This window comes from Clarias gariepinus, chromosome 20 (genome assembly GCF_024256425.1).
Source record: "Clarias gariepinus isolate MV-2021 ecotype Netherlands chromosome 20, CGAR_prim_01v2, whole genome shotgun sequence".
In the NCBI taxonomy this organism is placed as follows: Eukaryota; Metazoa; Chordata; class Actinopteri; order Siluriformes; family Clariidae; genus Clarias; species Clarias gariepinus.
Genome location: NC_071119.1, coordinates 13,202,186 through 13,229,941, shown reverse-complemented (window position 1 = coordinate 13,229,941; position 27,756 = coordinate 13,202,186). Strand labels below are relative to the sequence as shown.

Sequence of the window (27,756 nt, the reverse complement as noted above, 5' to 3'; positions counted from 1 at the left end):
TAATTTGAAAAGGTGTCTTATTCATAAATGCATAGTGCAACGAAACATTTCAGAAAAAAAAAATCATGCAAGCTGTTAACGATCACAACAGACTATTGATTTGTTTCTGCAGCCCGGAGGTGCAGCAGACATCATATCTTACGTAGGAATTTAAGGAACTCTGCTTTAAGGGAATTATTCAAGGGGGAAAATACCATGACTACATGAAAGCTGATACAGGCCACTTAGTGTATTTTGTATTAAGCATTTCCTAAAATAACTTTCTTTTTCCCATTTTGAATTTTATCTTATCTCAACATATATATATATAAACAGTCATTAACTAAAAACAGAAACAGTTGTGTCTCTAGGGCATCACAATTTTTGGAAAAAAAAAATCCTTTTTTTATTTCATTTTATGAAATATATCGTGTTTTTTACGACATGCATTACCGTTTTAACAGCCAGATAAACTTCTAAAGTGCCCTTTATAATTTTACACGAAACTTGCATGCTCGCGCACACACACTTGCCGATGCTTCTTTTACTAACACACACACACTGTTGGCAACTGTAAAACCATATAATAATTCATTCTTTTTATCCAAAATCTCTACCCTCCATATCAATAATTTATAATGTTTGTCAACAGTGATGTAGAAGATTGTCTGGCTTCACCGTTTGTTCAGCTGTATAACAGCAGCCTCACCTCGGCCTGGCCTCCCTTTGGACTCGACGGTAAAAGTGCAATGCCACTTTTTACCACACATTCACCACATTACATTTGAGGAGTGCGCCGTTGCTGTTTCACTCAGTGTAAAATCATGAGTGCAAAACAGAGATGACAGACAGCAAAAACAAAAAAACATTTAATAAAAATTGGAAAAACAGGTTTCGCTTGGCTTCTGGGAGAGCACACTATTGGAATTGAGATCACGGTTCTCTCACACAGTTATAGCACAAAAAAAAGTGCTGTCTACATAGGACTTTCAACTCTCTTGTATTAAAAACTTGCCTTTGCCCATTTTAGAACACTTAAAGCTGTTGAACATACACAGATTGTTACCAATAATAAATAAAAATAACGAATATATAGCACCTGTGCTTTTTGGACACTCAGCCAACTGGTACTTTATGACTGCATGCATTAGATTATCATTATAATTATTATTATTAGCAAACAGAAAATGTCAGGAGTTTGTTGGGTAGTTTGTAATTAAGTACATAGTTTACAGCATAAAAGTTTTTTGCATACTTCAAAAATGCTTCATGTTTAATTCTATGTAGCGTTTGATCTGTTCTCAGTAAGAGAGTGTAAGAGCTAGAGTCCCAGCGTAAGAGCTAGAATCATCAAGTAAGGTTTAATGAACTAATACAGTAGGTTTTATCCCAATTAGCTGTAACTGTATATGTCTACCTTTTTTTGAGACAGTAGTATATATTTTATTTTAGTGTGTGTGTGTGTGTGTGTGATATGAACTAACCCATGTGATTATAAACACAACAAAAAAAGAAAAGGTTATGGCTTGACATATGTGCATTGAGGGGACACACAAACAGGTCATCAGAATGTCGGGGGCTGCATTTCTGCAAATGAAGTTAGAGATTCGGTCAGGATTAATGCTGAGAAATACAGGCAGATATTTATCTATCATGCAATACCATCAGGGTGGCGTCTGATTGGCTCCAAATTTATTCTGCAGCAGGACAACTTTGCCAAACTTACAGCCATAGTCATTAAGAAGTATCTTCAGTGTAGAGAAGAACAAGAGATGTGATGGTTTGGCCACCACAGAGCCCTGATCTCAACATCAGTCTGTCTGGTATTACATAAATAGACAAAAGGGTTTGAGACAGCCTGTGGTGAGTTCCTTCAAAAAATGTGTGCAAGTGAATTGGTTGCTATTCATAAACATAATTGATGTCATTTTGCAGGTGAATACTGACTTGATTTGAATTTCTGCTTGTATTCTGTCATTTACTGTCCATTTTGTTAATTGATTAATAGAGAGGGAGAGAGAGAGAGAGAGAGAGAGAGAGAGAGAGAGAGAATTCGCCCTCAACAAACATCAATGAGCCTTGAATCACATTTGGTATGTCCTGACCACTGCAGACCGGAAACATCTTACAAGAGCTGCAGTTTTGGAGTTGGCCTGACCCTGTAGTTTGACTATCATAATTTGTCCTTATCAAAGTCACTCAAATCCCTACATTTGGCCTTTTTCTGTTTCCAACACAACTTCAGGGACGAAATGTTCACTTACAGTCTAATATGTCCCACTCACTTCCAAGTATGTAATCAGATATATAACGTGTAATTAGATATTATTACTGTAGCTACTGTGAGAAGGGACAGACTGTGATGGCTAGACCACTGGATCAGAGCAACTGCAGCTCTTGTGGGATGTTCCTGGTTTTTATTTTTGACATATTCAATATTCAGTATGAGTCAGTATTAAAACATTTCTGATTTTCAAACATCAGTATTCCATAACAAAAGTTACAGTATAAGTATGCCAGAAGATAAAGCAGCATATAATACAAGTGACCATTTTTTAAACAAAAAACAAAATGGAAGCTGCTGGGTTTTGCATGCTTCATGTCCTCAGAACAACTGAACTGTATGTGGTTCTGCAGGATGCTCAGTAAAACTGCACTAACTGTACCTGGGACTAAACGGTCCTCAAAGCACCATCACACCAAATACTGCCTTTGTTTTATTATTTATTGTTTACTGGACTTTATATGGGTTTTTTGTTGTTGTTGAAGGCACCTTGCTCTACAGTATTTATCTGCACAGTACTTGCATAAATGTATTGCACTTTATGTTACACACACGCGCGCACGAAGTGGGACATGTATGCAATACATACAGAAAGTTTATACAAACGCGGCTGCATGCAATCAGATAATATCTCAGAGCTTTACAGGAAATAGCCTGCTTGTAACTAAATCGAGCTGATCAGGCCAGCGAGAAGAACATGTTTAACTACACAAGTCACTGCCTGCTAACTAGCTAGCTCCTGCTGACCACACCGTGATCCTGCGCGCTGCCTTCCTCCGAGGACACGCACTTCCATCCATTTTTACATTCGGCGCGAATGAAAACACATTTTGTGCATACGTTTTTCAAGAACTAATCTTTTACGCCTAAAAAAAAAGTTTTCAACTTTTACATAAAATTCGATTAGGTGCACTGCGCTCAGATCACTTTATGGCAGGAAGCCTCTTTCAGTCGACCGCGCAGGCGCTAGCACTGCTGCACCATGTTGTGTTAGCAGCAGTTAGCCTGGAGCACTATTTAGCACGGTTTAGATCCCGGCTGAGTGAACACAAATATACTGGCTTCTATCCTTCTCTTACCTGCCTTGTCCTGAAGGCTCCATAACGGGCCGATGCCACGATGACTTTCGCTACTTATGCATGAGTTCAAACATGTCTGACCTAGCAAAATGTTCGATCCCGCATTTGCTCTTTGCATGCACAGATGTATTAAATGTCCAGGGAATGCAGTTGAACTATCCGTCTGCAGAGTTGAAGCTCGGCCGTGTATAACCAGGCGCCATATTTCCACGACTATGAGGGAGTGCCAATCGCTGCTGCTACGGCAACTCGTTCAGTACATCGGAAACCCTTACAGACGGGGAACGGTTTGGTCAGGCTAACCAGAACATCTGCGCTACAGAGAAATGTTCTGATGTTGAAAAAAAAAAAAGTAAATTAAGTTGCATTGATCAATATAGAACGTTACTAAAAATGAATAAATAAATGAACTTGTGTATTCTATTCTAGAAGGACTCTGGTATACTGAGTTTTATACTAAGGGTTTAAATCGAGACAAACAAAATGATCACGTGGGTGGGGATTACACAATGAAGAAAATATTCCCCCCAAAATATTTTTTTTACATACGTTTTTGTTGTATTTACAAGATATTTCCCTTTTGCCGTTTACAGATTTTATTTATGCTTCAGGTTTGCCAATTTTACAGGCAACGCCATAATTACATTTTTACCAGTAAGACAATTTTTTTCTTAAAAATATTTAAATATTAAAAATATATATCTTCAAGTCAGGGATTTAACAGTCAAAATAATGGCATTAGGGAAAGGAATCACCATACACCCCTCGATATAATATCTTTAAGATACTCAGGTGCCGATTTGATTAAAATTGCAATTCTATTCTAATAAGTTTTTTTTTTAAATAAATATCCCAATGCGATATTGCATTTTTCCTTGATGCTGATACATTATAAACCTTTAATGATTCATTAAATGTAGCATTACTTATAAAATTAGTTTTCTCACTTAAAAACCAAGCGCATTAGCCAATACAAACTAACTTCACAAACGAGTTTAACATCCTGAGTACCGATGTACATAAAGTGTTTATAAGTGTACATAAAGTGAGTGGGCAAGTAGCTCTGTGCGCGTCTGTATACTATAATAAGTAGTACAAAATAGTAAGTAGTTGTAATGTGAGGTAGGATGTAGGGAGTTTGTTGCTTTTAAACTATACAAAGTTTTTTTTTTTTTTTTAGTTTTTAAAAAGGCATGTTGGTGCTTTTAACAGCAGGTTGCATATAGTCTCAATAGTCATGTAGTCCAAGTTCTGTAGCACCTGCCAGAATGGAGGGGGTGAAAAAGGTTGTGTCCTGGGTGTGAGAGATATTTCCTGCCTGTTTTCTGGTTCTTGTAGGGTACGAGTCATGGAGACAGGGCAGGGGAGTGCAAATGATTTTTTTTTTCTGCAGTTTTTACTGTTTTCTGCAGTCTGTGCCTGTCCTGTTTAGTGGCTGCTCCAAACCAGACAGTGATGGATAAGCAGAGAACAGATTCAGACTGCAGTATAAAACTATTTTATTAACTCCTCAGTTGGCGCAAGAAGTACATTATTAGCTGGCCTTTTTGAGGATGGTTGATGTTGCATTCCCATTTCAGGTGGTGAAAAGTGGTACTTCCCAAAAACTTGAAAGACTGTTGACACAGGGTTGTTGGATATTGTGAGAGGGGTAGTGTTAAGGAGTGTCCACTGTCCTCCACACCTAAAGTTCACTGTCATCTCCACACTTTTGTCCGTGTTTAGCTGTAGGTTGTTCTGACTGCACCAGAGCACCAGCCGTTCCACCTCTTGCCGATATGCAGACTTGTCACTATTCTTGGATGAGTCCAAATAGCATAGTGTCGTTAATTTGACAGCTGGGTCCTTGGATGTCCAGTCATTTGTATACAGGGAGAATAGCTGTATATGTATTAAAAGAGGACACATCCCAAAGGAGCAACAGTGCTGACTATCTGTATGCTAGAAGTAACTCCTCCCACCCTCACCTACTGTTTCCGGCCTGTCAGGAAGCTGGAGATCCACTGACGTATGGCAGGAAGTACAGTTAGCTGTAGGAATTTAGAGGAGAGTATGTCCGGGATTATTGTATTAAAGGCAGAACTAAAGTCAACACTTTATTCTTGCATCTATCCCTGGGCAGTCGAGATGTTAGAGGATGTAGTACAGCCCCATGTTAACTGCATCATGCACTGCCCTGTTAGCTCGATACGCAAACTTAAGGGGATCTAGCAGCTGCTCCTTCATGTTTCGTTAGGTGGGCCAAATGCAAGTTGTTTAAAGGACTTTCTGACCACAGATGTTAGAGCTATAGGCCTGTAGTCATTCAGATATGTGATGAAGGGTTTCTTGGGGCCCGGGATAATGAATTGTTTGAAGCGGGACTTCACACAACTTAACACAGCTGGAGTGATCTGTTGAAAATGTGTGAATATCAGAGCCAGTAGGTCAGCACATGCTATGAGACAGGAGGGGGAGACACCATCTGGGCCAGGTGCTTTTCTGATCTTCTGTTTTTGGAAGAACATTTTCACGTCCTCTTCACAGATTGTGAGGGGAGCCTGGGTTAGTGCGACGTGATAATGCTATAATGTAACGCCATAAAAATGCATTTCTTTTGCGCCACTCGGAAGCTTCTGCATGCAGTACAGAATCGTTTATATCTATGGCTGAACAACCAATCACCAGTTGTGGCCAATCAAACTAAAAACCAACCAATTCTGGTCACTGTCTGATTGACCTGTTTATCTCTATTATGAAGGTATATATATATATATATATATATATATATATAAAAAAATTATCGATTTTGGAGTTGGTATGGCAACATGTATCATCACACAAAAGAATCACAATTCATAACTGATTTGATTTTCCCCCATATCTAATGACAAGTTCTTGATAACAAGTGTTTGATTTGATAACAAGTATTAGACATTGTTGCGTGTCCTTCCTGAAGACAACGGAAGCCAGGCCTCCCCAGTGTTTTAGAGTGTACATGTTATTTTAATAAAAAAAAAAAAAGAACTTTGTTTGAAAGCTTTTTTAATAATAAATTCTTCTGTGCTGTTGCTGCCGGCCTTCTCTGTTTTTCACAGAATATTTCACAGTAAGTGAAACAGTGCCACCGAACCCCCTGAATGTAATTTGTGTGTTGAAATGCAGTGTTGCATTTTTACCATCATCTCCAAAGGGAGGCCAGGACAAGTTGGTTTTCCTTTCTAAAAAAAAAATCAAAAGATTACCCAATCATAAAATGCTTTCCTCATAGCAACTTAAAACTGTGATTTATCAGAACCATGTCAAGGGAAGCCAGGGTGAAGTTGTTAAAAAAATTTACCAATCAGGTGAGGCTGCTGTCATACCACTAATTAACAAACAGTGAAGCCAGACACTCTTCTACATCACCATTAACAAACCTTAGATAGTCCAGATATGGAGAGTAGAGATTTAAACTTAACTAAAACTAGAGCAGCAACTAAATATTACATACAGACAGTAAGAAATGAGGGATTCAGACTTTTAGTGAGGAACATTAAGGCCAAACTTCAGTTGGTGTTTTCATGGCTGTGACTCTTACATTGCTTATTGGGATATAGCCGCACATGTTAATTTACTGTAATGGTCATTTTATTGCAATTGTTAAAACACAAGAAATTATAAGTATGGAAAGTTCATATACTGTAACTGTTATGTATTTAACACATATAGCCTACTTAATTTTTTATATGAATGCAAATTAAATGTCACCTGATTTAGTTTGTAATGAAGGCTTCTTTTAGTTATAATTGGATCTTTGCTGTACATTAAGTGTATGGTGGGTTAATTTTGTGCGCGTGCAAGTTTTGTGTAAAGTCAGCGCACTCTAAAATGAGCACTCTAGAAGTTTGTCTTGCTGTTAAAGCAGTGACATATGATGTACAAAACACACAGAGTATAAATCTGATAAAATAAAAAAGGTTTAAAAAACACGAGGTTCCGACCAGTGTGCTATCATTACCTGCGAATGGAGTGTGCGGTCAATTACAGAAGGTCCCGGTTCAATTCCCACCTAATGCCCAAACCCCAGCCACTGGATGCAGGGCCGGTGCCAAGCCCAGATAAAATAGGAGAGTTAAGTCAGGAAAGGCATCCAGCTAAAACCTGTGCCAAGCTGTGTGCGGATTGAATGGTCCGCTGTGGAGACTTCTTGATGGGAGAAGGCAAAATAATACCAACAGTGCTTCATAACATATCGATGGATGGATGGATGGATGGATGGATGGACATGGAGACATTTGTAGGTGGCGGTATGGTGTTGAAATAACATATTAATATTAAATAAATAGATAAAATATTATTTACACAAATAAAATATAACTATATTGAATGACACAAGGTGGCATTGTGGTCAGCACACTGAGGCATTGCACATGTAGGGTCAATGGTTACCCACTTCGGTTTTGTGCAATGGATTTCGGATGTTTTTCCCATGCTAGGTGGGTTTCTCCCAGGTACTTTGATTTCCTCCTACAGTTTAAATAAATGTGGACTAGGCTAATTGGTGTGGTCAAATTCCCAGTACTGTGTACGTGTTTGTGTGCAGTTCGATGGACTGGCACCCCATCCGTGGTGTACTCCTTGTCAGACTCTGAGTCCCCTCAGATATTCTCCAGGCCACCCATGACCCTGTACAGGATAAGCAATATAAAAAATATAGAGTAAGGCAGTAAATTACAGAAATATTACTATTAATACTTAAAAAATAAAAATTTTACTATTTTAAATTGAAATAAAGTATGGCCATGCTCGATTCCCGTCTCTGTGTGCATGGAGTTTCCTCACACAGTCCAATGATATGCAGGTTAGGCTAATTGGCATTCCCAAATTGCCCGTTGTGTGTAAATGAGTGTGTAAGTGTGTGTATATGTGTGCCCTGCGATGGATTGGCACCCTGTACAGGGTGTACACTGCCTCGTGCCCTAAGCCTCCTGGGATAGTCTCCAGGTCCCCTAAATAAAGGATAAAGCGGTATAGGAGGTGAGTGAGTGAGATTGATATCCTGATTTATAGATAGATGAGTTAAAAATTATTATGTAATAATAATATTCTCCAGACACCTGGATCAGCAGCATGCAGCATACTGGAAAGAAACCACAACTCCCAGTATGCACACTTTGTATTATTTGAGTTTTAACCACACACACCTGTGTGCAATTAACATGGCGGTATAAAGAGAACTTTTGAACAGTAAGTCTTTTTGAAGTATACATTCTTTAAGACTATGCCAAGCACTATGATTTTCTGATACTTTTTCTGGATGAACAATGTAACAATTTTCAGATTGCGTTTTAGGATTGCCTGCAGTACACTGTTTGTAAAACAAATGACCTATGCCTGTTCTTTCGACTATGATTTTGACACACATCTGTTGGTTTGTTTGTTTGTACTTGTTCTCATTAAAAGCAGATTCTTCTTCGTAATGGTGTCCCCCTCTTCCCGTTTCATAACAAATATTATGTCATCCTTGATAATGTGGGGTTTGACTCTCTCACATTACAATATTTCCGAGAGCAGAAAGAGACATGCAAGAATAAGCTTAGTAACAATGCGCAGGTGCAAGCTGTTATGTGTTACATGCTGGTTCACTTTGTTCCTCTCTGTCTCATTGTGACTTTCAACCACACTCCCTTGCCACATACCACCACCCTACTCAGGCCAGGAATCAGTGTGGCATGCAGCCTACTGCAGCCCTTGCCAGAACACAATTTCTGCCCCCAGCCATCTGAGTCCCCAGATCCTTTTCCCCAGTGACGTTTACTGCTCTCTCCAGGACATCAGTGGATGTCGAAGAACTATATGAAGTTAAATAGTAATAAATCAGAGATTGGTTTTAGGATCCAAATCAGTGTTGTCTAAGACAGGTAATTACTGATTAAGCATTTATGGCTGTGTCTTGCCCTGTTCTACCAAAGTTAAGAGTCTTGGCATAATTTTAGATTGCACCCTGTCTTTTAATGTGAACATTACCAGTATTACTCACAGATGATTTTTTTGTCTGCGTAGCATTGCAATATCTCACTTAGAAAAGCACTGACCTCCTGGTTAATGATCTGATTACATCTTGCATTGATTAGTGTAACTCTATTCTATTTGCCCTCCACAACAAGCATTTACATTAGTTACAGGTTATTCAGAATTCCACAGCAAGAATTATTATGCAATCAAAAACATCTGAACATATTATCTTATTGTGCTTATTTTAAAATCCTTTCATTGACATTTAAATTGTTACATAACATTGCTCGAGTGTACCTGACTGAATTGATCATACCATACACCCCTGCTGGATCACTGCTCCAGTAACTGCCTCGGCTGGCCTTCTGTCAGTACCAGGTTTTAATCACAGTGGGTGCTAGACCATTCTCTAGGGTGGCGCCAAGGCTCTGGAACAAACTAAATCTTAACATTCGACACTATAGCTCCATCTTTGTGTTTAAAACAGCTGCAGAGACTCGTCTTTTTCAAAAAAGCATATAAACTTAAATGTCTGTTAATTTTTACTGACTGATTCCTATCATTTAATAATATATTTAGCCTTTGTAATCTTAATTGTCTGCTATTTTAGATTTCATTTATTTTATTTTTAATTCTTTTTAAATTGCTGTTTTGAGTTTTCTACCTTTTACGTTTATTGTAGTGTACTTAGGGGATTGAACTATAAATAAAATGATTATAAATAAAATGTACAAAAATAAACAAAACAAATAAAATGTAACAGGGCTAGTTTTTCTTAAGTGGATACACTCTGGATATAAAAAAGGTTGCACACTCTAATATTTTGTTGGTATGGCTTTCCTTTGATTACAGCTGTGGCATCGTTTCAATAAGCATCACATCATTTATTTTAGTCCAGAATCTCATTAATTTTTCTTCAAGATTTTGCACTTATGATGAAAAAGGCTGAAATTAATCATAAATAAAAGAAGTATAAAACTTACTTTCCACTGCATGTATTTGCATGTATTGGCCACCACAGAGTCCAGATGTTTGGAATCTTTGAGATCGTCTGGAGACACTATGGTCTATGCCATCATCAATACAAGATCTTGGAGAAAAAATAACACAACCTAGGTCTGAAATAATTGTTGTGACTTTTGACTTTGGGTTGAATTTGATCTGGAACTGACACAATAAACTTTATGGTGGTCCTGAAGCAATCAAAAGAGCTTTGGGTGCAAAATGAGAAAGCTTTCCTAAGTTCATCAATAATTACCATATTAAACTCCATAAGATTTACTCCTTGAATTTAGAGGCTGCAAGGCAAGTTAGAGATTGAGACTTAATGATGGATTAAGATGAATATACTGTATGTTTGCATGATGTTTTTCCTGCTGAGTTTTTGATGATTGGGATTTTTTGTGGTACTGAAACAAGGTTAAGATGTTGAACTTCAAATTGGGAAGCCTCTGAGGTCAAATCCCAGCACTTCCAAGCTGCCACTTGAATAAATCCCTTAAACCTCAACTGCTTACTTCTATAAATGAGATTTATGTAAGTTGTGCTGGGTAAGGGTGTCCTCAAAATCTGTTAAATTTGGTAATTTTTATTTCCTTTAATAAGGATTGCAGTTGATTGCAGATGCAATTGTTCATCAGTGGTTTCATTTATTTGTTGTAGGAAAGGTTTTGCTTATATATTTGTGTTTTCTTAATTTGGTTTCAGGGCTTTTTCTGGGGTTTTGTCATCAACCGATCATTGCAAAAATATTTTGGCAAAAAATCTAGTCAAGTTTATCTAAAATTCTTAATGTCTGTTTATAACAAACCAAATAAGATTATTAGGCATATTTCTACAAAAAATACTAAATTAAAGAAAAGATTAATTGTTTTATTGGGTTATTATAATTTAGCTGCCTTCAAGAATTAAATTACAGTATATTAAACAATAAAAAAAAATTATTACATGATACATGATAATGACGTTAAAGCCCCTTTGAAGACTGTTTTGGAAGTGATTTTGTGTTCCAGGTAAAGCACACTGGAGGAAGATTGCTAATTGAAATAGTGTGGATTTGTCTAGTAATATATTTAGTTACAGTGGATGTACTGTAACTCAGAATGCAGTGCCAGTCTCAAGGCCTTGGTTTGTGTCAGGAAGGGCATCTGGAGACATATTTGGCCATTTACAAACACATGAACATGATTATTAGGACATGTGACTTTGCATGGTTAAAGATATACAGCTGTTATCACTTAGTGTGTACTCACTTTTAAATGAGTAAATCTATATTATTATACAAGATGCACATTACCTACTCTAAATATATATTCTTCTTCTTTAAGAAGATATACAAAAATGTTTGCTGAATTTAGAGAGGTGTACTTTTGTAAGTGGGTGTACAAACATACATACCTACAGTACATACTTAAATGTTTGCTGAAATTAGAGGGACGTACTTATTTTTGTGAGTGGGTTTATATCCTAAGAAAAAAAAAAGAATAAAAATTATTTTTAAAAAGTTCACATCACATACAGTATTCATTTGTAAGCAGCAATTTATCAAATTTAGTTTAAAGTGCCAACAAAAATATGCTATAAGGTCAAAATATTTTGGTCACTGCACCATCATCAACTTATGGGTTTTGTGAACATTCCATTTTAAATTTAGCTCCCTGCTCTTATTATCACAATATTTTACTTTTCACCAGATATTGAAATGTTGTTTGGGGATTTGGCCATTGAGTCACAAAAGCATTATTTAGGTAATGTGTTGATGCTTTTTTTCCCACTAAAGATGAAGAGACCGTTGAGCCGTTGGGTTCACCCAATGGTGTTCACTGGGGTTAAAGTCCAGGCTTTATCTAGACCACTCAATTTCTCCCACTCCAACCTTAGCATATACTATGGACCTCACTTGCACACAAGTGCAATGTCATGCCGGAACAGGTTTGGACAAGGTCTCTAAGATTTAGGGAAGTAAAATTGTATTGCAACAGTATACAAAAACATCCTACAAAACTGTGTGCTTCTAACTTTGTGGCAACAGTATGAAGGTAAAACAGTAGCAAAACCCGAGAGCTTGCAAATTCGAATGTGAGAACTTGTAAAATGAATATTTGTATTTGTAAGTTGAAATTTATACTCACAGCTCTGATGTGAAAAGCTGCATCTATCGATTTGCACACCTGTGTTTTGAATTCGAAGTTGCAGATTAACAGGCACAATTGTGTACTACACATTTATCTTTGCGCTTTACTTCAGTTTCGCTGTACAACCACAAGTCGGCGCTCACAACCTCTCAGATCTGGCAGTACAACCTCAAATCCCGGCGCTCTGACTTTTGCTACTCATTTTGCGATATTCCTGTAGCAAAACTGACTTGTGCGCTTGTAAACGCGGGGGCGGGGCTGGGGTGGAAATGAAGTCATTTTATTGGTCAATGCCTCACCAATGAACATTTAATTGGTTGGAGCCAGCCAATGAAGTGGGACGTTTTGTGCGCGATGACGTCACAGACTACACAGAGCAGCTCGCGCCGTTTCGGTGGTGGTGGGTCGTCTATGCCAACCAATTAAACGACATTGCTGCGCTTTTACTGGTATATAAAATCCAGTAAAACTGATGATAGTTAATAAAAAAAAATTTCCAAGCGTTTAAAAACAAAATAGCTGATACATATGCATACAAATGTTTGCATTGTGGCTGGCGTTGTTAATTAGAGAGGCATTGACCAATAAAATGACTTCATTTCCACCCCAGCCCCGCCCCCGCGTTTACAAGTGCACAAGTCAGTTTTGCTACAGGAATATCGCAAAACTGAAGTAAAGCGCAAAGATAAATGTGTAGTACACAATTGTGCCTGTTAATCTGCAACTTCGAATTCGAAACACAGGTGTGCAAATCGATAGATGCAGCTTTTCACATCAGAGCTGTGAGTATAAATTTCAACTTACAAATACAAATATTCATTTTACAAGTTCTCACATTCGAATTTGCAAGCTCTCGGGTTTTGCTACTGTTTTACCTTCATACAACAGTTTCTGTTTCTACAAATTTGTGTGATAGTCACCTGTCCACATACTTTTGACCATACATGGCATTAAAACTACTGACAGGTGAAGTGAATAACATTTGTTTTTTTTTATTTCTCCTTTATTTTACCAGGAATTTTGTGTCTATTTGGATACATTATCTCTTCTTCCAGGGAGTCCTGGCCAAGGTGGCAGCAACAAAGTTAAAAAGTTTATAAAACATATATAAATTTACACATAGAACATACAATGTTAACACATATAAACATGCAGACATTCCAAAAATGCAATTACATAAACAAACACGGACTAAAAGACAAGCAAAAAAACAAACAAACAAAAAAAACTGAGAATTATGAACAAGAGAGGAGAAAATATAGAATTTAAAATATAAGTATATATGTACTAAAAAATTATTTAAAAAAATGACATTGTTGTAAAAGAGTTTAAAAGATAAATAGGGGTGGGGTTTATAAGTCAGAAGTTAGTGAAGAGAGCTGTTGTGGTTGTTACATTTGGAGCAGGAACAATTGGCAAGGCTGAGGACCTGTGTGACAAGTACTAAATTATAATTGCTGGATCACTTGGTCAGAGCATCTCCAATCTCTCATTGAGGGGTGTTCCCAGTATGCAGTAGTTAGTACCTACCAACAGTAGTTCAAGAAAGACAATTTTTAAACCAAAAACAGGGTTATGGGTGCCCGGGCCTTACTGATTGATAGCAATGGAAAATGAAATCTAGGTTGTGTGATCTAATCCCATTTGTGCTACTGTGGCACAAATTGCTATGAAAGTTAATGCTGCTAAGATTAAGATGTCAGAGCACACAGTACATCTCACCTTGCTTATATGGCCACAGATAGGTCAGAAAGATTATGCTGACACACCCACTGCCAAAGACACCTACATCATTAAACATATGAGGACATCATGTGGACATCTTGGCAAGTGCCTGGGAAAGAGATAGCATCAGGATGCATTATGGGAAAAAGGCAAACTGATGGAAACATATTTTGCTAGAACACCTTGAGTCAGGTTACTTTGACACATACCAACAAGCTAAACATTGTTGCAGACAAAAATAAACCCTTCACCGTAGTGGCAGCGGTCTCTTCCAGCATAATAATGTTCCCTGTCATACTGCAAAAAAATTGTTCAGAAATTATTTAATGAACAGGATTTACGATGTGACTTGGCTTTCACATTTCACACATCAGTCTCAGTGAGCATCTGTGGGATGTGCTTAATGAAGCAGTCTTATCAATTTAGCCTCCTCTTGCAATTTAAAGGACCTGCTGCTAATGTCTTGGGAACAGATACCACAGCACACCTTCATGCCTCAGTGGGTCAGAGCTGATTAGAACAGAACCTACACAATATTATGCAGATGGTTTTAATGTTATGGCTGATGAGTTCCCAATAGAAATATCAACTGACTGTACATTTAAAAAAAATACAGAAAGTCTTTAAAGGGCTTGAACTTTTGCTGACTTACTTCCCTTTGTGGTATGGAAGATGACTTTCATAGCACTTCATTTCTATACATTTGCTTACAACACAAGAACATTCTGAATATGCAGAGTTAAGTGTGAAAGGAGTAAACTGAATCAGTAATCAGATTTACATATAATGAGATTATAATGAGAACATTAATGACAGCAGGCCACATCATTGCTCAAGTCTGCCCTCTACCCATTAGTGGGTACCATTTTTCTTTTTTTTCTCTTTCATACGAACCCACTAATTTCAATAGCATTGCTATTTAGACTACACCAAATTATTTGTGCAGTCAGTCTTAACTTCTGGCCTAAAGAATACATGTTTGAATTGCTCTTTCAGGTGTTAACATTATTAGTATTTGTGTTGATAAGATGGATCTATAAGAATGTAGTCTAATTTGTTCAGTGCTCAATTTCAGGCAAACTAAATGGCAAACCGTGGTCTAAACTGAGTGACAGTTCTATCTGGACCCTGACGCTTTTTTCATTTTAGTAACTGAGAATAATTAATATACCAGTAATGTACACTTTTCTCCTTGAGCAAGATGTGGCTATACACGTCACTCAACAGAGCCAATCAATGTGATAGTTTAAGAAGTCTAGACAAAGTGTGTGGAAGAAACATAAATGAAAGCATGACACAGCATGTCTTAAGGGAAAGGGAAAGTGTACTATGAAAACTGAACCTTTAAAGATGAAAGGACAGAATGTTTTGTCATTTAACAACAACCCAGCAGCTTGCGATTGAAGGTTCACTAAAGATAGATTAAAGATAGTTGTTTTTGTTTTATACAAGTACAAGCATATATACAAGGTCATAACAGTTCAAATTGTTCATGTTTAACCTAGTTGCTAAAAATTGACAATAAATATTATTGAAATGCTATGGAAATGTTAAATTTTTTATAGACTTACACAATGCATACTGTACATAAAGGGCTGAATCTTAACACACATAAAACATGAAATTCGGACCTTGGCTCAAAAAACTTTTTATTGACTGGACCTTCTTAAATTTTAAATCAGGACCCCTGCTCTATTTAAAAACGGATATGAGATAACCACACAATAAACATTATTTTACAAAACAGCCATTTCATTATGTAGTAATATTTTATGGTATTTTTAATTACTTAGTTTTACTTCAAAATGTCAAATGTGTTCCATGGTACAAATCACCTTTTTTGAACCTTTGCATTATCACAGATATATTTCTTTCAGGTTTTCTTTTTAATTAGTGCTATGAGTTAAACCTGGATGCAATCCTATTCAAAGTATTATAAGGAATTCTGCATAATTGGCCGTTTACACAGGCAAATTTCCTTTTATGTAACAAACACAAATGAACTTTTAATTCCTAAAATACAACAGCTAAAGCCATGCAGATTCATTTTTAGCTTGTTTGTGGGCGAATAATCTAATGCAGTCTCAGCAGATTTCCTGTTCCACTCGGACAGCGATCTGGCCATAAAAAAACGTTGCATGTCTCTCATTGATTACAGAGGTACTTTGTAGTTTGTCCCATCCATGTGACTTGGAGCGAACCTGCTGACAGTCTGAATTTCCTGGGGTATTTCTACCACAGTTATGACAAAGGGAAACAGAAGAGGAAGAAGTAGAAAATGAAGATAACATACTGCCTGGTAAAAGGACTTGGTTTGTTTCCTGCTTATAACTTTTGGGAAAAGTTGTATTCATTGTTAAAACAGTGGAGGACATAGACCCATTCTGATGAAGTCCACTATCTTGACGATTCTGATCTGTGGCACTGGCTATGACATAAGCGGGAGTTGTGAACACTCCACCATCTTCATCTGTTCTTCCTTCTTCTACCTTTTGAATCATACCTAACCTTGTCTGCATCTTCTTTCTAAGGTTACTTAATGCCCCCTGGAATCGCTTGCTAAGTAGAGCATACAGTAATGGGTTAATGTCTGAGTTGAACAGGACAAGCCAGTAAGAGAAAGTGACAGCTGCAGGTGGGACCTGGCTTGCGGATTGTGAGAGGGCAGTCTCTGTGGCCTGCACCAGAGCAACTCCAATGTAAGGTGTCCAGCACAGAAAGAAGGCAGCGATAACTATGAAAAGCCTCACAACACCATGTTGCTGTGGTTGACTGTTCTGCAGCGTGCTAGCATTTTGGAGATGAGCAAGGAAGGTATGCAGACGTCCACGATTATGTCTGGAGCTACTTTTACCATAAATTTGTGACACTGAATCTCCTGTTAGATCTGTATTAGGATGAGGAACATCGAACTGAGATTCTGACACAAACCTCCTACTTACATAGTACACAAGCCTAGATGGGTCATGCACTTCCACGTCTACGGTTGAATATTGGTGGGATGATTCAAACGGTGAGGATACGGGGTGGCCCTTGCTGTGTTGAAAATGCTGCTGAAGGCTGTGGATCCTCTGAGCATGGTGCTGGGCCACTCGCACAATCTTCACATAGCAAAAGAGTATTACTGTGGCAGGAAGGAAAAAGCAGAGAGCTGCCATAAAGACTGTATAGCTGGGACTGCTAGCCCAGTTGACAGCACAGCTATACATGGGGCTTACAAAGCTGATGTTACTCCAGCCTAGGAGAGGGGGACAACTGGTGATCACAGCCTGTAGCCAAATCCAGAGTACAGCTGCGCAGGTTCGCCATAGAGTACAGCGTGAATTATAGCGCAGACAGTCCACAATGGAGTAGTAGCGATCCAACGCAATAGCTGCAAGTGTTAGGACTGAAGCACTGCAGTAGACTGAGGAAGTGTAACCCACATAAAGACATAAATCCTGCAGTAAATATAAAGAGAACAAACATTAAATACCATATACTGCACATACCACACATTTATATACAGAAACACACACACTTAACCACCTGCTCATTTTTGCAGATATTCAGTCAGTTAATTATGTGGCAGCAGTGCAATTCCTTAGTCATGAAGAAACACTGCAAATAAAATGTAGGTAAACATCAACATTAGACATTGCATAATTGTTGATGCCAGTTGGTTAAGGTATTTAAGGTACTGATGATTCCCTATAACTTTCACACTTGCCAGTCTATAAAGTTTACACAAAATAGTGCCAAAACCAGCCAAAAAAACAAAACAAAACAAAAAACACTGCCGAGTTAAGCAACAGTACTGTGGGTAGAAATTGTTAGCTGATAAGCGGTTTTAGAAAGGCCACTGCCAGAAGCAATATACACTAATAATTTATTTGACTGCTATTAGCTTCAATTATGGTGTGCTATGGCGAGCAATTTGTGTGTGAAGACGATTCCGTATGCTCACAAGGCCATTCTTAAACATTTGAAATTGAAATTCTGGAATATCCTTTGGATAACCTGATCATTCAGTACATTTTGGGGGGCAGGGTTGTAAAGGCATTGGTCTATGAACTGGAAGGTCCCACAATACTATGCTTTTTCAAAATGCTAACACGTAAATGTAAGTATCAACTCAATATGTTACATCTGAACTTTTGGATCACATTCCTTTTTTTTTTTTTTCCATTTTCATTACCCCCCCCCCCTCCTTTTAATCTAACAAGTGTTTTTTAATGACCACTCAGCTGTTTAGTTCCAGTTCTGTGAAGTTTTGTTACATTGTTGCTAATGTTCTTTTACCTTTAAACAAAACTAAATAGATTCTAAACTGCTTTCCTGTTTAGCATGCACCAAACCTTCAGGTGGATGAGCTATAGCAGCAGCAGATCACATTAGGGTCCACTCTTGTCAGCCAAGAAAAGAAATCAAAGGCTGAGATCAAATGTAAATTCATGTTGGGGAATCATAAACCTTGAAGTCCTCAAGTATATCATTTAAACACAGGGAGATACAGCACATGCTGTGCACGCTCTTCCAGACCAAAAATTCCTGCCTACATGTAAAGGGTGAAAACAGGGTTTCCAAATCTCCTTCCCTGGAAAGTGTTTTCCCAAAAGTCAGTTTTTAGTGACCAGCGTTTGCATGTTAACAAAAGACTATATCTCAGAGAAAATATCTTTTTAAAACACATGAAATTTACACCTGATCAAAAAAATATCTGTGAAAGTATGCGGGATCCCCTACAGGACAGTCGTATTTCAGGTGGAAAAATTCTGGTCTTTTTCCACATTTAGAGGTTACATAAACATTAGGCAAAACTCAACTTGTATCTGGATGATTTGACGCCACAATTAACTGATTGGGTTGGGTATCTGCATTAATGAACCGGTGTACCTATTAAAGTAGAAAATTCATATATATTTGTAAATTGATATGTCTGACAAAATCAACATACATTAAATAATACAATTTTCTGGGTATTAAATTCATATTAATTTAATCTAATTACATTTTTTGGAAATGTTTGTCTTAAGTGTAATTTTGTAGGCATTAACACACATGCATAATGAAGATGTATGAGTAGCTGGCCTTACTAACAGTGCAGTTCACCCATCCATTATTCATGATAGAAACAGCTACAAATGGCATGACACCAATGCCAACCAGGAAGTCACTGATTGCCAAATTAATAATGAGCACAGATGTCACACTGTGGAATGTCTTTGTTGCCACCACAATCATGATGACCAGGATATTTCCTAACAAACAGAAATTTAAATGACTTTAAATTTAATCAAAACACAACTAAGTATTATTGATAAGTATAAGTATTAACCTAAACACCAAATATAAAAGGGTAGAAAAATTAACTAGTAAGTTTCTAGTAACCTTTGTGTCCTTCTTGCTACTTGAATGAACAGTTTACAGATCATATATATTCAGATGGATGATCACATAATTAAAATGGCCTACCCTGTATGGAATGCATCCATGGTTTTAGGAAAACGTAAAACACCAAATTGTAAGGGGATTCTTATACCAGTAGCTTTTTATCTGGTATGAGTGCAAATAGACTCTTTTGTTCCAGTTGATTTTACCATTTTGTTTTATTTTAAGGCCAAAAATACATTATATACTAAAATACATAATAGCAAAATAAAGCAAATGGATCAAAATGAAAATTTATCCCACTTAATTTTCGATAGAAAAGTTAGCTGAACAGAATACAAAGGTTAATGGTACTAGCAGTGAAGAAAATATGCCAGTGGGACACATCTGCAAAAAGAAGGTGGTTAAATTATAATATTTCCATGACCTAAAAGTACGGGATCAAACAATATAGTATAAGCCAGTTTCCTTAAACCATCAATATAATGTAAATCTCATGGGGAAAAAACTTAACAAAAATATACTATAGCTTGTTAAATACAGCTTTTCAGTAATTTGTCATACTAAAAACTACTGAAACTAGTATCTATGTAAACAAATTAGATTTACAACTGTCATAAAGAATAGACCCAAATACATCTACAGCATTCTGTTAACAAGCAATTACGATACTATTTAACATTATCATTCATTTTTTTAATTGTACAGCAAAGCAACAATCACAAAAAAAAAAAACAACAACAAAAAAAATCTACTGCACCCGTCACTGCGCCGACACACATGAGCACCATGAGCACCTCGAGCAGCAGCTTTCCATGTGGAGAAAAAGACAGCATGGAAGTTGTGTTTGTCTGTAAAATCTGCGTTTGACCCAGAAAAGTCTCCCTGGCATCCAACCATATGTTCCCTGGTATGTCCATTTAAATTGACTCAAGGATTCCAAAATAGGTTGGTAGGTAAATAAATACAATAATTAAAACAAGATCTACTCCAAATCGCTCTGTGTTTGTTTTAAACAAAATGTTGCCATTTAGCAATAACCAGAAATAATAAAATCTACATAAAATTCACTGTTGGCAATAAAATTGGAATTGTGTGTCAGCAAGAGCTTTTTCTTTTCTGTGAAGCGAGTGGAGGCAGCAGGTGTGTGTAAAGAGAGGGGCGGGAGAAACACTATGTGTACATGAATGCATTTCTTTAGCTGACAAAGGTGGAAAATCAAACACTTAAGAAACCGAATTAGCAAACGGCAAAATTACACAAGCTAAGTAAATATGTCTGCCAGGGTCTTTCAGCAGGCTAGCGACTCAGATGTTTCATTTCCCACAGTCAGGTCAGTGTTTTAGGTGTCTTATTTAAAACTTTTTTTTTTCAAAACATTTGTATGTTTTTAGCACCTATTTTCTTGTGTGATGTCATAGCTTTAATATAAACTTTTAAAAACATTTAGATCTTAAGACTGAAACATTGTCATAATTCTTTTTGGAATCATTCACCTCTTATTCTCCTAATATTCTCTCAGGATAAAAAGACCAAAGATGACAGCTTTTTTTGGATGAGTTACTGTAAAAAAGCTGTATTTATTCAACCTTAAACCAATAAATATAATCAATTCTAATTCTATTTAAATACAAAATTCGACATTTCCCACTTTGGGGCTGTTTAATGAGGCACATACAATTCTCAGAACTTCAAAGCACTTACTTACTATCTGACATTAATAATTTCTTTTTCAGTTGTGTGTTTCAATACTGAAACCTTAGCATAAAGGGGCAATTTTAATTCAGAGTATTTAAGCGAATTGGTCAGGACCCAAGTGCTGTCTGGTGTATTCCCACACCAGTAGGGCGGCGCTCACATGCACGTTCAGAGAACGTGTCACTCCCTGCTGAGGAATCTCCACACATGTGTCCAACAACTGCAGGAGGTCAACAGGAATACCCTCTCGTTCATTCCTAATAGAGAAACATAATGAGAAATATTAATTCTGAACATGTCATCTGGATAATGTTATTAGATAAAATAACAGAAATAACAAAGAAACAATGTGATGACACAAACCAACCTGGATATAAAATCAGAGACCCGGTACTATTGGATATTAAACATCTCACAAAAACTCAGAAACCCAAACTTAACTTTACCAAATGTAAACATTTTTAAATAGGTATTTTAGCCTCGGTGTACAATAGGTTAGCCGTGTTTTCCATATAATAGCACAGACATGGCAGACTACTGTGTCAACAAGACCCTCCTGCCATGTGTACAGCACAGGCTGTTTTTTTTAATATATACATATATATTTTTTTTATCTAATCCCATCCAATGTACATCGTTAGGGAAACTAATTATATGCATCTGGGAGTCAGGTGCGTCTCTGCGGGTCTCTTTCCTGTTTCAAATCTGATTCGCTTCTGACAGTTCTGATAAAACAAATAAACAGTGTAGTGCATGAACATGCTTAAAGAGCATGTTTTGTAACCATGCTTCTTTTTGGACAGGATGGATCTGTTAGGAACTAAAAATCACATACATTTAATTATATACAATGTCCTGGAAACCATTATTTGCAAGTGAGCAAGAGAGAGAAATTAAGAGAGGTTGCGCACACATACTGTACTGATTTGTCTTGTGCAAATATTATATAATATTATATTATATTATATTAACTCCCCAACATACGAACATTCGATTAACGCATGTTCAGTTGCGGAAGTTAGATCACATGTCTGGCGTACATTTTCACATGTGTGCATACCAGGATGTCTGAAAACAGGCATGAAAGCAGAACCAAGCAATAAAAACAAATGTGAAAATAAATGAGAGTTGAGCGAGGTAAAAATATGGCGAGGTGAAGTAATTGGTAGCTTTGACAATTATTTGTGTGCAATAAATACACCTTATTAATTTTCTCCTTGTTTCACCTGACCTTTAACTTACTTGTGTAAAAAAATAAATAAAAAAAAATGTTGGTATGTGCACAAAACCTTTATCATCCTCTTGACACCGTGGCTGGAAATTTTTTTGGGGAAACACCGAGTTAGGTGTATGTACTTGACAATATTGCAGCAACATCTTTCCCTAACATTTGTTCTATAAAGCAAGATTTGCTATTTAACCTGATAATGCAAATTACAATTTACACAAAATCCTGAATTTTTACATTTAAAGTGTAATGACTAGTCAAAATTAAAGCCAGATATCATACACCTATGCATGGATTCTTAACCCCCAAATACTGCAAAAGAAAATCACTTTCAATTTATATGAAATAATAGTTCAATAATTATAAGAAGAAGAAAAAGAAGCAGAATATTTAAATAATGACTTTTGTGGACCCATAGTTTTATGGGTCACCATGTTGCTTTGCTTTTTTCTCGTCATGAATGTGTCTGAGTTTTGCTAACGAGCATCATGCATGCTGGGACAAGCCTGTTCTGTCTTCAACATGTAGAGGTAACGTTCTTACCCCTTGAGAACATTGCCAATTAGGCAGATAACATTCACCCGCAACGTCAGCTTACACAAAGGATGCACATAAGATTAACAGGAACTTCTAGTAAACATTACACCTTACTGACCTCATAATATCTTAAAAAAAAAAGTGATTATTATTCATTACCCTAAGAGTAGAAGAGTCTTCTCTGGAAACCTATAATTTTGTAAACTCTGGCTGTTTACTGTCTGTTCTACCCCAATGATACTGTAACCCTCTCTTTGCTTCAGCTGCAGAAAACCTGCCAGGTCCATGGGCTTCACCTGGAAGAAAACACAAATTTATGTTAGCCATTTGACCAAAAAAAAAAAAAGACTATGTAAAAAAAAAAAATAATAATCTAAAATCTTCTTTGTTCCTACAGACCAAATCCTGATCCCCTTCATTGTATGCCACTTTAAATATCTAAAATCATTTTTAAACAGTCATTGTTTCAACATCACATATATGTTTTAATCGAAGGTCACATTAAATTTTGGCTGAGATCTTGTATTGCAGAAGAAACCTGAACTTTGAATGTGGTGAAAATGTGCATAACAAAATTCATACCAGAAAATCAAAGCCTTTTCCTCTGATTATTCACTAGCAATTAAATGTTCTTATGACCATACAGCTGCTCAGCACCAATCCCGTGACCTCTCATCACACTGCACATGTGAAATTGCACTGTGCATTCTAAAAATGTTCTAATATTTAAATAGCTTTGATTTCTGGGATTTTGTATCAAACTTGTCTTTAAGTCACCAAAAGTGTCTTTAAGTGATCTCTTATCACGGTCTGATCTCTCAGAGGATCAGCATTAGCCCTCCAGGTTTTAAAAATGTGCTGGACTCAATTTCTAATTTCTAAAAATGTGGGCAAGCAGTGTGTGTACAGACATATGCACACAGCGATCATGGTCAGTGGCGTGGACAGATGGTTATTGGACTACAACTGCAATAAAAAGCTCCCACTATATGCAAGAACAGAACACTTTTTCAATCTTATCATTACAGGTAAATATTTATTCACGAAATGGATTTACACTAGATAAAGGACCAACATGAATATCAGTCATTAGTCAAAAGAAATGAAAAACAAAATGAATGGGAAGATGGGGGAGTCACTGAGACATTAAAAAACACTTTCATGACATTTATCTTGATGTGCTCAGCTGTGTAGAGCTCTGAATCATAGAGTAACTGTACATTTGATATGATTACATTTTTGGGCATTGCAAATATCATATTTGCTAGCATTAAAGGTTATTGTCTAATAACTAAATAAAATCTATTCAAATATCAAATATCTGTTATAAAATTCAGATTAATATAAATCTGAAAAAAAGTGGGTGATTTAAGGATAGTGTCATTGCTACAATACAATGGCAGTTAGAATTTAAGCCTACATGCTGTTTATATATTATGGGCATATATATGATATGATACATGATATGATATATACCTCCATCAGAGGAAGCCACAGCTCAGAAGACACACTCAGGGCTTGAAATTGTTTGTCACCGACATGATGTAGGCCACCAAGCACAAGAGCACTGGCTCCAAAGATTTCACAAGTTCGACAAAGACCTTTGACAAACGTGAGCACATAAACGCACAGAAAGAGACATAAGTCATATTTACTAAACTAGATATAGTACCTAAGGCATAATTATTAAGAATCACATTAGGACAAATGCCATCTGACAGCTTTTACCTGACAGAAAAGAGACATGAATAAACCACAAGTGACGAGGGGAAATGGTTTAAACTTATTACACACAGTTTGAAAAAAAAAAGATAAGATTTGAACGGTGCAAACAGTGCCTGTAAGCAGTAGCAGAATGATTGTATTTACAATCCTGGATTTAAATTTTTCAGTGCATTAGCAGCAGCTTGGGAGAAAAAAACAGGTTGGTTTGTTTGCTGTCTTCAGCACCTGTGTGTGTGTGTGTGTGTGTGTGTGTGTGTGTGTGAGAGAGAGAGAGAGAGAGAGATGTGGGTGCCGAGACGTTTTTCTTGCGTAGCGTCCGGTGTTTTCTACACGTAGGAGTCAATGAAAGTGTTCACACGGGCTTTGGTGACGTGCGTTTGTCCGGCTGCGTGTTTATACGGCATTAAAAAAAACGTTGCATGCAGCTTTTTTCTTGCCGTTCAAATCCCAACGAACGCAAGGAAACCGCTTCTAGTGCGTTTTCTTCACGTTCATTTTACGCTTTGGAGGACCGAATACATCCCATGATCCTACATGCTATACATAGGGAAATGCAGAAAAGGGATAATTGTTGAAAAACTTACGCGGAAATGTTCGCATTTCTTCATAAACCACAAAAAACTTCCTTTAATCTGACGTTGTGCAGTGAGAGAGTGAACCCAGTATCGGCGGGCTTTCATATCCAGTTCCCGACACACTGCCCCACAGGTTAACACACAAACCACAATTTGGGCTGCAGGCTGAAATTCTCTAATAGCTGAGACGAGAGTTTGTCTTATTTCAGCTTTCTCAAGAGGAAAAGCCTCTCCTGAGCTTGTTTCACTAAGTAGGAGATGTCATTAGTCCATGTTACTACCTTTATAATGTGACATCACAGGAATTTAATGCCATAGACGCTTTATGTGTAACTTAAGGTGACTCACTACTTATGTGGAGCAAGAGATCGTTTTTCTGGTTGTTCCAACTATCAGTCTGACTATAATGGTGTTGTCAGCAAACTTCACTAGTGTTAAAGTAGTGGATGGGTGTGCAGAAATGTGCTAATCAGGAAAAAAAAAAAGAGGACTTTTCTTAGGATACAGCCCTGTGGTGCATCTGTATTCAAGGTAAGACAATGTGCAGGTGCCCACCCTGACCCCGATTTTGGAGTCTGATAGTGAGAAAGTCCAAAATACATGAGCAAAGTGTGATGGTTAATCTCTAGTTGCTGAGTATGTTTACCAGTTTATGGGGACGATTATATTGACAGTGGGACACAAGTCAACAAATATCATCCTAACATATGTGTTGGAATGCTACAGATGGCACAGGCTTGTGTGAAGTACAATCAAGTCTTTAACTTCCACTGATCTGTTTCCACCGAAAGGCATTTTTTGGCATTTATTACCCACTTAAGACACCATTTTCCATCCCCAAAATGATAGAAAGTAGGAAAAATGCCCATTCTGGTAACAGGACACCAGTATTTTGCATCTCATGCATGTCTCTCTGTAAATATTATGGAAATGCCAATCTGTCCAGTCTTATTCGGTGTTCAAAGTGATCTGTAAATGCTTTTGGAAGGTAAATAGAGTGACTTTTACAGTATGCATGCAACCATTCATGAGGCAAAACATTACAGTGCAGTCAGGTTTACGGAAAAGTGTGCATGTCTGAAAGGGGCTTAAAGGTACATGTGTATATACTGTATAAAGTATATGTGAAAAAAAAATGGATCATACCACCAAGATTTGTGGGCTTGTCAATAAGCGAGGCGACCACCAGGAGGGCAGTGGTAGGTTTGCCCAGACGTGCTCCTCTCTGCTGGACCACAAGGTCTGGCTCCACATCTTCCACGTTCAGACTCCAAGGGGCAATCTTTTTTTGCACATCTACCCAGCGTTCTTCTTGTTCCAACTCACCTGTAGGAGACACAGACAGTGGACAAAAATATTAACAAATGGCATTATAGTTTCTTCCTGTGCAACAAACAGGTGACATCACTAATTAGTCCATCTCTGCACAAAAATGGCTTAAACTAGGGAATTGTGAACTTCTGTTGCAAATTTCTGTACATCTCCAGGAAGCAATCAAGCAGGCCAAGAAATGACTTCATACTGAATATTGATTCTATAGTAATTTCATTTCATAAAATAAATTATTATTGACTTTTTATGAGAATGTCATAGCACATAAAGCTATGAATATTTAAAACAAGTACTTTTGGTGTATATAAAAAGTCTCTCTGTTGCATGCTGATGGTGCTACCTCTGTCCTGTTGAACCCAGTCGCCAGGTTTAATCTCCTTCAGCTCTCTGCCTATGTTTTTTAAAGGTAGAGAGGAAAGGTGTTTAAAGTCCACCAGCTTCTCAAACTTCCATATCGGAATGCACTCATCGTCTGTCATTTCTGACAGAATAGGGAATGTGTGGAAAATTGTCTAAAAAGAGGAAATAATATTTAAATTACTACAATTTTATGAGCAATAAGAAAATTAAAAAACTTTAGCAAACTATGTTCCAAAAGTCTAGATAGGTGAGGAAAACAGTCATTACAAAGAAAGAGGGCAATTAAATCTTGGGTTTACCTCTAAACTATAATCATTAAGGGGATGAAAGGCGCTGAAGAAAAAATGCTCCTGTATTCTGGACCAGTTTTTTATGGCATTTCTGCAACACACACACACACACACACACACACAATAAAATAAATGAGAACACAACATGACAGTAATAATACTGAAAATATTAAAATCCCATTTGTAAACTCTTCTTAGAAAATTGACATTCTAATGAATAAGACTCACCCAGTATTCTGCATGACCTCAGCTTGATGTAAACACGCCTCAACAACTGTTGCAAGTCCTTGCAGAGAGCCCGAACCGTACTGCTCTTTTTCAGCCAGGCATCTCACCCCTTCTAAACCCCACACTCTTTTTAGTGCCAGCAATGCATACAGACGGACAGTGAAGTTATGACTAAAACACCACAGCAAAATCACCTCTACAGCCTTCTGCCACTGCCTTGCCTAAAAGAGAAACAA

The 27,756-nt window shown here is 37.2% G+C and overlaps 3 protein-coding genes across 5 annotated transcripts in view; all 3 read right to left on the bottom strand.

Moving 5' to 3' along the window:
- Nucleotides 1–3,661, bottom strand: part of map3k4 (mitogen-activated protein kinase kinase kinase 4) — a 69,673-nt gene extending 66,012 nt beyond the window's left edge. Inside the window, exon 1 of one of the 2 annotated variants that reach the window (XM_053480200.1) lies at nt 3,343–3,661. In XM_053480200.1, the coding sequence (XP_053336175.1) occupies nt 3,343–3,365 (23 nt within the window). In that variant the 5' untranslated portion in view covers nt 3,366–3,661. The remainder of the gene's footprint in view (nt 1–3,342) is intronic. The other variant, XM_053480201.1, reaches the window with a different exon arrangement.
- A 12,105-nt stretch (nt 3,662–15,766) lies between these two features.
- Nucleotides 15,767–20,501, bottom strand: LOC128508640 (5-hydroxytryptamine receptor 1D). Its single transcript, XM_053480046.1, has 3 exons — nt 20,308–20,501; nt 19,257–19,417; nt 15,767–17,617 (listed from the first exon to the last, which is right to left on the bottom strand). The coding sequence occupies exons 1-3, from the start codon at nt 20,465–20,467 to the stop codon at nt 16,262–16,264; spliced, it is 1,677 nt and encodes a 558-aa protein (XP_053336021.1). The 5' UTR covers nt 20,468–20,501; the 3' UTR covers nt 15,767–16,261.
- Nucleotides 20,502–20,517: 16 nt separating this feature from the next.
- The window catches only part of tarbp1 (TAR (HIV-1) RNA binding protein 1), a 33,733-nt gene continuing 26,494 nt past the window's right edge, over nt 20,518–27,756 (bottom strand). For both annotated transcript variants that reach the window (XM_053480044.1, XM_053480045.1), the window contains exons 23-29: nt 27,521–27,741; nt 27,302–27,383; nt 26,983–27,154; nt 26,457–26,636; nt 24,487–24,611; nt 23,170–23,306; nt 20,518–21,502 (exon numbers count right to left, since the gene is read on the bottom strand). In XM_053480044.1, coding sequence (XP_053336019.1) covers nt 21,340–21,502; nt 23,170–23,306; nt 24,487–24,611; nt 26,457–26,636; nt 26,983–27,154; nt 27,302–27,383; nt 27,521–27,741 — 1,080 coding nt within the window. In that variant the 3' untranslated portion in view covers nt 20,518–21,339. The remainder of the gene's footprint in view (nt 21,503–23,169; nt 23,307–24,486; nt 24,612–26,456; nt 26,637–26,982; nt 27,155–27,301; nt 27,384–27,520; nt 27,742–27,756) is intronic.

Bases quoted from the DNA above. Each gene is read 5' to 3' on its own strand.
- LOC128508640 (XM_053480046.1), bottom strand. From the start codon at position 20,467: ATGGACATACCAGGGAACATATGGTTGGATGCCAGGGAGACTTTTCTG. The intron at 19,418-20,307 runs GTGCAGTAGATT...TCTGTTTGTTAG, and splicing joins GTGTGTCGGCGCAGTGACGG to GAAATATCCTGGTCATCATG. The intron at 17,618-19,256 runs GTTAGTAAGGCC...TATTTACTGCAG, and splicing joins ATGGATGGGTGAACTGCACT to GATTTATGTCTTTATGTGGG.